Here is a 12383-nt window from a genome sequence, read left to right as displayed (position 1 = left end):
TGAATTTGCAAATTTACCAACAATCCTTCAGCTCATTGGTCAGTTAAGGTTTGAAACAGACCATTAAATCCATGTAAAATGACCTCTGCATCTCCGCAGTGAGAAAGAAGCCGCCAATGAACTATTTCCATGCTGTCAGTCACAGCAGCTATGAAGATGTCACTTCCTGTTTTTATGGCTTCAAATAACTACTTTAAATGTAACTTCTCAGAAGAATTGTCACCTGAACATGCAGCTATTTATTTGGGGTATACCTGGATATTTTAGTTTGGCTTCTGTCTCCTCTACTAACAAGGAATCTTTCTGATATACACTGCAGGCAGCTACCACCAGAGCTATAAGGTTGTCTATATTCATATACAAGTAAACTGGAATATGACAAAATGTATCTGTTCACATCAGATTGTCACCACATGTTCATTACGTCTGTTTTACATCTCAGATGAAAGGGAAAACCAAAGTCAAGTTATTCTCCAATGCTTTTATTCCACATTTTCTCCAGCTTGGTTAAGCAACACAGTACAGTAAGGAGTACACAGTACAAAGATAATTTTGGCTTTAAAAGTGCAATCCTACCCAAACATTTCTGAGTGTACAAAATATCAGCCATTACCTGCCGTTTCATTTCAAGAGATGGATGTGTAAAAAAAAAAAAAAAGAAAGAAAGAAAGAAAAAAGAAATCTGTTCCTAACAATCCCGTACACTCAGATCAGTAATGGTGATTGATTATTCTAAACATTAAAACGTCATAAACCCATATATATTTAAAATAAAAAAATACATGTAAATTGATGCATTTCAGACATTTAAACAAAAATAAATAAAATACCAGAGGAAATCATGCATGCATTACAGATATTGTGAATGTGTGTGATCTCCATTTGTTCTTAATTATAATAAAAAATAAAACTTTAGGGATGCCCAAGCATCTCTTCAATATTCTGTAACCTTTGCTCCTTCTTTGCTTAGTTTTACCTTTTTACAATTCCCTTCCATAGTGTCTTTTCTTGACTTTAATATCTCATTCCACTTTTCTTCATCCATCTTTACTTTCATGATCCATCGCAAGTCAGATGTCTGATTTTAGACTTTAAATTACAACATTGTTGGAAAAATTGTGATGGTCATGATCTGCGGAAAGGCAAACAGACTTCTTTGTGTTTAATTCTGCTCATTGGAGTCTTACTGCTTAAAGAAACACAGTTGCCTTCTGCGAAATGACCAGTAATTGAAATTGCTCCAAGTGGTCCAAGTCACACAGATAAATATTAAAAAAACTGTGATACCAATGAAACTAACCGAAAGATATGATACCACGGATTATCAGCAAAACCTCGTTATTAAGCTACATCCTCTAGTGTTTGCATTTTGAGGTCTGGAAGGTTTTGTTCCACAGCTACAAGTATGTTTAGGTGTTTGCACCCACTGTAAGGCTTGCTAGTCAGCCCTTAAAAATCACATGCTATCCAAGCAAGTAGCATCGCCTCGCACCAACTCCTGCTAATTTAATGACACCCCCTGAAAAGGGCCTGTAAATTAATGTTGCTATCTTATATGATATTGCCACACATAAATACAAATACCGATTTATAAAAACAAACAAACATAATCAGAACCCATCAGGATTAGGGTAGTATACACAGTGGTCGTGAATCTAGTAGTTCACGGGCTCTGATGGGGTGCGGTGGGTGGTGGAGCAGTGTCCCGCCCTGAGGACAACACAAAAAGAAGAGGTATGAATTTCTGGAACACTTTTTGTTTAATTTGGTACAACAATCAGCATTTTTCCTGATTAGTTAATTAAAGGACCAGTGTGTAGGGTTTAGTGACATCTAGTGGTGAGGTTGTGTAAGAGAATCTAAGGTGGCCAACAGCAATACAAAATCCTGAAGGAAAATTAAATTAAAATGCACAATCCAACATGTATATCTTCCAATGATAAAACAATAATAAAAGGTTAACAACTGCTTATAAATGCCACACAATAAATGGGGAATTTTCAATATATTTTCAAAGGAAATTGTTACAAAATTAGCAAGCGATAAAGTGTAAAAAGGTTTCTTGGTATGGTTCAGGACCAGTATGTAGGGTTTAGTGAGAGGTTGTGCAAGAAAACCTATGGTAGCCAGCAGTTCAATGCAAAATCATGAAAAATTAATTCTGAAAGTAGCTCAGTAACTGATAATAAAGTGTAACATTTGACAGGTTTTTTTGGGACGGTTAATTAGCCTCTAGTGGTACATAAGCTAATAATGTAACATATGGATTAACAGTTAAACGTCAGATCATGAAAGTGAAAATTAACTCATTTAAATTGAAATCAATTCAACATATATATATATATATATATATATATATATATATATATATATATATGTAAGTGTGCATGTGATACAGTTTCTGAATATGACTGTGCAACCTTTTGGTCACCCAGACATTGCTATGAGTGGGCAATTTCCAGGGAAATGACACATCATGCGGTTCGTTTCACCTCTTGTGTTAAAATCCGAATCAGAAAAAAACTTTATTTATCACCGAGGGCCTTGATGCCTTGGTCACTGTTTTTCTCTGACTATTGGAAATTATATTACAAACACTTAAAACCTTGACTGTGTAATTTTAAATTCGGAAATTTTGCTCATCTCAGTCACTTGATATGTAGCAAGTGATTGTAAGACTGCAATTCTTCTTTAAATACATTTCACTTGTGCAATAATAGAGAACAGTTGTGTAACTTACAATTAATTTAAGAAAACTTAATATATTCAACAGTTATATTCAAACTTCATATTTTACATAAGCACTGATTTTTGCATTGATCAAGTTTTGATTACATGTTTCATGTCTAAGGCTATGAAGGAAACTTCATCCAGTCCTAGAAACCTTTTTTTTTTCTTTTACATAACAATGTGTTAGCAAGTAAGCTCATTGGCTAGATCATTCAGCATCATCTGTTTTCACTTGTTCATGAAATGAGTAACTGTTTTTAGGAATGAAACATTCATAATGTTCAAACGGTTTGTATCAAGGTGCTAGTTTAATGAACAAAGTGACCGAATGTCTAAAAAATCATGACAATTTAATTTCTGGCGACGCATGTTTAGCTTCTTGTCAGTAATTTCAACCACTACTTTTCACACAAATAGTGTATTTTCTGTGTGTTGCTACACATTTACCTGCAGATTCCCGTGGAACATTCGTAGTTGTTTTGGCAGTACGCTCCAAACGGTTTGCTGTTCATGATCCTCCACAGCGGGGTCATCCGGGCTATCCTCCTTGGAGTGTGGACGCTGCGTTCCACCCGTGACTCTGCACCGTGGTCAGAGTTAGACAGGACTAATGGGCCTGCACACACCTGGTAGACACAAATGGATACAAAAAAGGTTTGTAGAGCAATGTGGATCAACAACGAACCAAAATGAAAACCAGGAAGAACTGACTTTGTATGTAATCTGGTAGGATAATGTATAAGTGTTAAATAATTAGGAGGCATAATCGGCAAGACATTACTAAATAACTGGGTTTAAACAATGCTATGGCTAAAACTGAGCAAACAACATAAATCAACTGCGTCACTTGTGTGCAGAATACATCAGCACCATCATAATCATTTGCAGAAATTAACAACACAAGATCTTTTAGCTGCAATTTCTAAGCTGTGTCTAGGTTTTCTATTTTCTTCCTTTATATTAATTGACAGTGTACAGTGGATGTAATATTTTGTTAAATGGAAAAAATAATCCTTTGAGCATACATAGTTTTATCTGTTAGTTCTTGAGTTTAAACATTGGCTCAAGTCACAAAGGTCCACTCACCTGTTGAGCCAGTACTAAAAGCACAATGCACAGTGCTACTGGAGCTTTGCTTTGGGTGAAAAAGCCTTTCTCCTGCATCTTTTCAGCTGACGTTCCTTCCTTCCTTTCTTCCTTGTGACCTGCTGCCTCCAAAACCTTGACCTCAATCAGGCAGAACTCCTTGATTTCCAACACCTCAGTGGGCGACTTCGCTCGGGCAACTTTAAGTCCGAGTGGTTTGTCTGGAGGTTGTTTCAAGTCAGGTTTTTGATCAGTCGCAGGTTTGGAGAGCGTCTCTTCAAGTCAGGCTGACTCAGCAATCCCAATAAGGCTGGGCTTCTTTTTATATAGTCAGGCCATGATCCCAGGAGAGGGTGAGCAAGGGGGAGGGAGTCCGTCCCCCTACGTTCCATGTCTTTCTCTTTATCTCTCTTATCCAGCTAGAATGTAACATGATGTGTTTGCCAAAAGTCAGTCATTTCTCTCAACAAGGCCACCCAGTACGTTCAGCAGGACGCGCTTGTTCTTGTATCACTCATGGATACTTTCGTTCTTTTAGTTATGGTGACCAACAGGAGGACCAGACACCTCACACGTGATAGTAATTCAGAGGCCTGACCCATCTGGTTCAAATGGGTTCTATGTCAATGCCATGATGTGTGTGACTGAACTTCCCTCATGATAAGCGTCTGTGTGCTGCAGAATATCGTTAACTACAGAGGCCAGTGACCTGCTGCAATCTTGCAGTCCCACTTACACAACGTAGACTGTGCGCGTACATGAACATAGCAGGCGTGGTTTACATAAGCAGCTACAAAGTACTCATGATAGCGGCACGTGACATGTGTGGTGCTCCATATAGCTGGATTCTTAGGAAATGAGGAGACCAGTCTGGACTCCGAGCCTTCACCAAACTTGAATCATTTTTCGGAAAGTTCGGACGGGCAGTGAGCAAGTCTACATGATGAGTCATTTTCATGGAGCAACCAACAAAGTAAAACTTTGTTTACACACAAACATAAAAACAGAATTTCCTTCTTTTCACAGTCTTCCACAAATTTAAGATGAGAAACGTGTAAGTGATAAAGTGGTATAGTCAAGTACTCTGACAACAACAACTTAGGTCAATGCTGAAATCCCTTAAAATGCAATACCACTATTGGCCACTAGATGCTGGCCTAAACAAAATGTGTGTCTCCAACCATTTACTGTGCAGAACGATGATTGAGGTTACCCATAGGTTTCCTGAATAGATCTTAGTTTATACACCTACAACCATTCTACGTGGAGCCTACGCAGTCGGGGGATTATGCCAGTGAAAGCATTTTCCCTGTGCACTCATGTGTCCTCGTTGTTCTGTAATTCACAGTACTAAAGTGCTAGGCAGCGTCTGGTCAACTGGTCTGGTCACACATTTGATGCATGTGTGCGGGAGGTACACATTAATTCACACCAAAAACTATGCCATTAAACTGACTTTAGACCAAAATTTGAAGGCGTGGTTTTCCAGTCAGACTCATGTTTGAAAACCAAGTTAAAGGCAGCATATTAAAAACAATGACCATAAGAAAAAGTTAGAAATAAGTGATGAAGGGATTCCTGTAAGGTGGTTCGTCCCCAAAAGGTACCCACAAGACTGACAGGAATCTCATGCTACATAAACCGAGAACATCTGCATCAGGAGTTATCGGCAAGCGTGACTCATGAGGCCCTCAGAGAAGAGAAGAAGAACATCCTGACTGTGTGGCCAACTCGGTGTGCTAATGCAGCACAGATGCATGCAGTGGGTCTGGTCTGAATATTTTATGGGACAAATGTGAAAACAAGTTACGGCGACGTGCACGTTTATCGCGCTGAGCTCAGATTGTGCAAAAGTACACATAAATCACAGAGGATTATGAGGAGCTTTTGTGTTACTTTATTACTGTCAAGAAACAGTTTTTGCAACTTAAAACTTGGCATTTTCTATGATTACAGCTGTGTTTTATTGTTTTTATGCAGCATACATGTGTGTTACCATGCAGACAGTGGCATTTCTCCATTTACTTAAAGTTAATGCAAGTTAATCCCTTAATGCAAGTTTTATTTCTTATGGAGGAGACAGATATAGGGTATGATCATTATTTTGCTTGAAGAGAAACTGGAGGATGTGGGAAATCAACCATTTCTGACTGTACCAGATTCCTTCCAAGCGCCAACTCTTGGTTGTCCCTGTGGCAGGAACGATTTCCTGTAGCGTTCCTCAAGACAAGGAAGCAGTCTGAGCCTTTTGGAGGATGTGTGTTCCGTTGTGTGTCTGTTACATGGTGTTCAGGGTTAACCATGATTTAAAACAGTGTCCTCCTCTCCACCACTTCTTGTACACAGCTGTACTCTTGGCCTTTTTGGACTTTGATTGGATCGAAGGAAAATTTCCGGCATGATCGTCTGACTAGTTTTCAGCCCTAGCTTCGTCTGAACTTCAGGGAATCAGGTTACACAGAAAGTTCTATAAATGAAGAAAGGCCTTGAATCAGGGCCAGTAATCCTCTGATAGTAGATGTTCTGACAGTTTGGCAATGGCAGCTGTTATCAGTTATCCCTCTAAAATCTAACTGGACACTGCAGTAGAATTAGTCAGAGCATAGGCCTGAGAACTGATAGAAATCTTTTGATCAAAGTCCCTTAAATTGAACCTGTGGTTACAACATGGGAACTCAGGTGCACACAATGTTTAACAATCAAGTGGTAACATCAGCCATAAGCCATGAGAGCGCTGATGCTAGGAAACTGTTAGAAGGCAGTTGAGACAGTTGTCTAGCCGAGGTCTTCTCACAACTGATGTTGCGACTGGAACATTTTGCCAAACATTCTGTTTACATTACTTCTAATGTTGTAACCACAAGCTAATAAGTTCCATTTGAAGGCAGCATACGAGTTTACCTTGCTAAAAACCAGGTAAATTACAACATATGGGAACATGCAAAAGCAAACACGAGCTCATTTGAAAGCAGACGCAAATCTTCATTTCATTTGGCAGCAAACTAATTTACAGAAAAACTAAATCCAGTAGTCATACAGTGTGTTGAGTTTGGCGGGTAGTGAAGATATAAAGGGTGTCAAACTCATTTTAGATCAGGGGCCACATACAGCCCAGTTTGATCTCAAAGGAGTAACACCACCGTGTGTTAACCTATAAATAACAACAGCTCCAAAAGATTCCCTTTGATTTAGTACATAATCCAATTTCTGTATAGTTCTAGGTCTCAGAGAAAAGCAAATTCATCCTGCGGGTAAGTTAGGTTATTAATCCCTCTGGCATGCTGCTTTTGGCCCGCAGGCCGTATGTTTGACATCTGTGCTGTAAAGCTAACTGCTAGCAATTCTTTGAAAAGAGCACTTCAAGCTAGCTTATCAAACTAGCTAGCGCAGGTGCTACAACAATACAACAATCATTTTTTTCATTTGGATAGGAGACATGTTTGTACTATTGATTCCAGTAAGAGTTGCCAAATATTTTATGTGAGTCAATTTTTAAAGAAGCAGAGCATTTAGCAACACAGCTAATTAGCTTTAATAACTGTTCACACTGACAGCTATACATACTGACAGCGAACTATATGCTAAAGATCTGCACTAGCATTCATTCCATTCAGTATAACTTCTCAAATTTGTTGTTAAAATGTGAGATTCTTTAATTGTTTTATGGCTTTACGGCTGCCCATGACTTCCACTTTATCCAAACCGTTCAGGGCTAATTTCTAAAATATTACACAATACACAATATTACAAAATATTATACAAGGCAATAATACAATATAATAATATATTATTGTATAATAATACAATATTACAATATTGGACTGGATTGGACTCGATATACAAAACCTTTGTACAGACTGTAAATTTTGAACCTAAATATACAATATCCATAGGAATACTTTATTTGTTTCATGCACAAAATAAACAGTCAGTTTTCAAAGAGACTACAGTCAGCATACTTTATGTTTGGGTTTCAAAAGTAAGCTGAGAGATCGAGTCATTAACCCTCTGGTTTATGGACAACTCATTCTACCTACTGAGTCACAGCTACCTCCTTTATGGTCAACAGTGTATTTATAGAGGTTTCTCTGTAGTGTGTGATCTGGCAAATTCCCAGCTACTACAGAATTGATCACAGATTCACGTGCACAGATCCAGAGAGGCAGCTCCTCTCTGTACATTCAGACCTGTTTGTCATTTGTCATTTTAAATGTGTTTTTACTTTGTTTGGCCTTCTGAATCATTTTATTTACCAGAGTAGAAACAAGGTTTGCCATGTTGCCTCACCTCACATGAAAAAGTCCAGATACTTCACTCTACTCTGCTTTTTAATACTAATAAAACAATAAATAAAATTACTAAAAGCATCCACTTGAAATTTGGCACCAGTATTTACATTCACAAGTGGATTAATTATACTTTGCTGATGATTTGCCTTTAACTGGTATCACAAACAAGTCTTCATGTAATGTATATGACCCATATTCCGGAGTATAAAAAACATATAAAAACAAACAAACAAACAAAACAGGATAAGAGATAAGAAATAAGTATAATATAATGAACAGAATAAGAAAAAGAAAAGGCGTTGCTTCAAGTCAAATCAGAAAGACCTCATGGATGAAACAAGAGAGCTTGATATGGAGGTGACTGTGGACGGGTGGCATCACGTTTCCTGGAGGCCATTTGTGGTATTGTAATTTTAAAAACATCTACATCTAGTCCAGAAAGCATTGTTTTAACCGCTATCATTTTTAAAGACATCTGCAAACTCTTGTTTTTTACTCTCTTTTAAACTTTTAATTCAGAGCCTTAAAATGTGAATTTTATTTGGGAGTGCCTAGTGGCTATAGTCTTCATTAAGTGTTTGAGTTTTTGGGTGATAGCTCTTCGATGATGGTTTTGTGTGTTTGTACTTTTAAATAAATCAGTGCTAAAGTCCCACTGTATAAAAATGGACTATGGAACTGCTCCTCCAAAGTGAAGCCAAAGCAAGTAGAGCTCCCCCCGGTGACTGACTGCAGCATGGGTCATAAGCTCCACCCACTCCATGTTAGGGCCAAACTAAAACATATTATCTTCTGTTTTTCAGAGAAGGTTTCTGTATTATATAAAACGTATTGTCAGAAATTACGTCATTGTTAGCATCACGAGTGAGCAGCATGCTAGATAGCTAACACACAAAATGTAAACAGACATTTTGTCATACTTTGTTCCATTACAAATGGTCCAAATGCCATTATTTCTGGGTTTAGTTCATAGACACACTCATCTGTGACTGTCATAGTGACTCACTAGCTCTTTATGTAATAACTGTCTCTTTGTCCATCCCATGCGACAGTTTGTTTCTGGGAATCCATCTGTCGGAGTAGGTTAGGATGAGAAGGACAAAAACACACACCCAGACTCACAAGAAAACCCCTTGAGGAAACAGACAGGGAGGTAGAAGCTGAGGATTTCCAGTAATTCAATAATTAAATGTTACAGTAACACAGCAGCACTCTTACCAGGCACGCTGTAATGTACTCTAATGACTGAAGTTGAAAGAAACATTGAAACATTTATTCCTTTCTTCCACACAGCTGTGTTAGAGTGAAGTCTGACACATCACTGCCTCAAACCATAATACATGCTGAACCCTATGGTGACGCAGCGATGTGTCGTTTGTGAACGAGTCGGCGTTTAGAGACGAGTCTTTGGAACGAACGAGAAGAGCTGAATCCCCCGTGCGGTCGATCACATGCGATTAGGATCATATGTCGGCTGATCATTGCGTTAAAAAAAAGAAAGGGGGGTGCTTCGATTCAAATGCTAACAGTGGTAACTGTATTTTTTGTGACAAAGAAAGCATAGAAATTAGGCTTTTATGAAAATGAATGAAAAAGAGAGCCATAAGAGTCTGCACTTCTAAGAGAGCCCAACCAAGAGTTGAATCTTTGAAAAGAGACAGACTTCCCATAACTAAGTGTTATGGCTCGAGTGTAAGGGCCAAAGTCCTTGTTGTGTCGACCTCTTTTTATGGAGCAGAAAGTGATTTTTTTTTTTAAAGCCACACATATCTCTGGGATCGTTTAAAAACATTATGAAGCAACTACCGATGCCTCTATGGAGTAAAATGTTCAGTTACTGCCTGGTGGCAGCTCCCTATTTATGTTAGTCATCAGTGAGGTAATAATTAGGGCAAAGCTGCACAGATGTAGGGCACAGAGATAAGTCTGACCAAAAATCCAACATGACTTGTGTGGGGGAAATTCATTTGAAGCTGCTGTCTTTGTAAGAGCACAGTTACACAGAGGGGGCTTAAAGAGTGAGAAATAAATGAAGAACTATAACAGAATTAATAATGATAAAAATAATTATTATAAAAATGAAAACAATACAACCCAAAACATTTTCTTATTAAAATCATCTCATTTAAATGTGCTGGACAGCTGACATAGTTATCCATGTTGAGGTCAGTGTTAATAATTTACAGAACATGAACCATTTCTGACCCAAATTGAATCATTTATTTGTAAATGTCCAGTTATGCTGCTGAAGATCCTTACATGAGCTGGCCTCAGCTACACACTCTACTTACACTAATCAGTCATAATATTATGACCACCTGCGTAATGTACACTACGTTGCCAAAAGTATTCACTCACCTGCCTTTACACACATATAAACTTAAGTGACATCCCATTCTTAAGCCACAGGGTTTAACATGACATCGGTCCACCCTTTGCAGCTATATATAACATATATACAAATACATATACATATATATATATATATATATATATATATAACAGCTCCAACTCTTCTGGGAAGGCTTTCCACAAGGTTTAGGACTATGTCTATGGGAATGTTTGACCATTCTTCCAGAAGCACGTTTGTGAGGTCAGACACTGTTATTGGACGAGAAGGCCTGACTCACAGTCCTACTCTAATCAACTCACTCTAATCCTTCATGTCTTTATCAACATTGCTTTGTGCACTGGTGCACAGTCCTGTTGGAACAGTATGCAGTCATCCCCAAACTAAATATTTAGTAGTGAGGAAATTTCACAGCTGGACTTGAACAGGTGGCATCCCAGTAACAGTTATTTGGATGGGTGAGCAAATACTGTTGGCAGTAGAGTGTAGTTGGAGATCTCCCTAATTATACACCAAAACAGCCCTGAACCATCAAGGCTTGGTCAGTTATCCTGACCCAGTTGTCTTAGCATCACAGTTGGAAACTTGTCAATATTCCTCACCTTCCACTTCCACTCGTTTTCCCTGCCGCTTACATAACAACAGTTCATTCATTTGATGCCCGATATATTCCAGACACTGGTCCGGGTGATTCGGTTCACTTGTCAATGGCATGTTTTTATAGTGTTTTTACTCTATAAGATATTCATCTGGTTTAACAGTGATCAGTTAGTCTCTTACCAGCCACTTAAGTCAAAATTAAAGACCATTTATGGTCAGATGTAGTGTTGTCAGATCAAAGGTGAAGCAGTAGCTAAAGAATTGATTGATTTATTTTTATTATTTCTCAACAGCAACAGTTGCAGGAGAAAAGAAACGCTTGCATTCCTTTCAATTCCAATTCTAAATAGCTTGTTACTTCTGCAGTATTGATGGATTATTTACAGATACAACAAGTGACATGAAGAATTAAGAATACGCAAATATTATAATAAATGGATATTTCACATTTCAGGGCATAATAGAAGAATTGGTCCTCTCTCTCTTTTTTCTGTGGCAGTATGTTATCTGTTAGATGTTCCTTTGGTGAACCTACATATGTGTGTTAAAGGTCACATACTGATTCTTTGACCACTTTTCCCTTCATGTAAACCTCACATGGTTTTCTTCAAAGGTAGTTCCTGATAGTGAAGTCAAGGTAAATGCCAGAGGTCACTCCACGTCAAACCAAGACAAGAAAATAAGTTGTTTTGTTATTTTTCCAAAAACGTTTCAAAAAAAAAGAAAAAAAAAAAAAAGTCAGGAAATAAACCCATCCACTTGTGGAGACTCCGCGCAACAAGTTTGTAATCTCAGTAAAGAGCGACATCTGTTGGAGTTAATGTGTTACTGCATCTTCCTAAAAACAGTTCCTAAAAAAAGTTCTTTATTCAGAATGAGGATGGCAATTTAAGATCGTGCTTTGTAAAGTATATTTATGGTTAAAACTGCAGACTAAATGTTTAATTCAGAGTCTAATAACTTGTGTAGTTGATTTTTTTTGTTCAAATCTTAAATCATAACTCATTTTATCACAGTAATACATAGACAGGAATTTGCTGTCACTCAAGTGCAAAACACATAGAAAAAAAAGATTTTAGGCATCTTAATTATATTCACATATATTCTACATATATAGCTTCCCTTACATTAGTTGAGAGACTTAAGGTGTATTAAAAGGATTATTTTATACACATGAGTTAAATTCATCATAGCTGTACTATTATGTCTGGTATTTAAACTGAAAGCGTTCCGTTTGTTGGCTTATGAGTATTATTGTGTTGTCATTCCATCTGTTCACAAATTTAAGAGTAAAACTGACTAATCAATATTTTTGGCTTTGCATGGAC

At 37.7% G+C, this 12383-nt stretch overlaps 1 protein-coding gene across 1 annotated transcript; it reads right to left on the bottom strand.

The window, feature by feature from the left end:
- Positions 1-461: 461 nt before the first annotated feature.
- On the bottom strand, positions 462-4260 carry leap2 (liver-expressed antimicrobial peptide 2). The gene is made up of 3 exons (XM_047601567.1): positions 3817-4260; positions 3178-3356; positions 462-1710 (listed from the first exon to the last, which is right to left on the bottom strand). The coding sequence occupies exons 1-3, from the start codon at positions 3892-3894 to the stop codon at positions 1656-1658; spliced, it is 312 nt and encodes a 103-aa protein (XP_047457523.1). The 5' UTR covers positions 3895-4260; the 3' UTR covers positions 462-1655.
- Between the last annotated feature and the right edge of the window lie 8123 nt (positions 4261-12383).

This window comes from Mugil cephalus, chromosome 1 (genome assembly GCF_022458985.1).
Source record: "Mugil cephalus isolate CIBA_MC_2020 chromosome 1, CIBA_Mcephalus_1.1, whole genome shotgun sequence".
Taxonomy (NCBI): domain Eukaryota; kingdom Metazoa; phylum Chordata; class Actinopteri; order Mugiliformes; family Mugilidae; genus Mugil; species Mugil cephalus.
Note: the sequence above shows the minus strand (reverse complement) of the source record. Positions and strands in the feature narration are given on the sequence as shown.

Bases quoted from the DNA above. Each gene is read 5' to 3' on its own strand.
- leap2 (XM_047601567.1), bottom strand. From the start codon at position 3,894: ATGCAGGAGAAAGGCTTTTTCACCCAAAGCAAAGCTCCAGTAGCACTG. The intron at 3,357-3,816 runs GTGAGTGGACCT...TGTGTCTACCAG, and splicing joins TTTTAGTACTGGCTCAACAG to GTGTGTGCAGGCCCATTAGT. The intron at 1,711-3,177 runs GTAAATGTGTAG...TGTTGTCCTCAG, and splicing joins TGTTCCACGGGAATCTGCAG to GGCGGGACACTGCTCCACCA.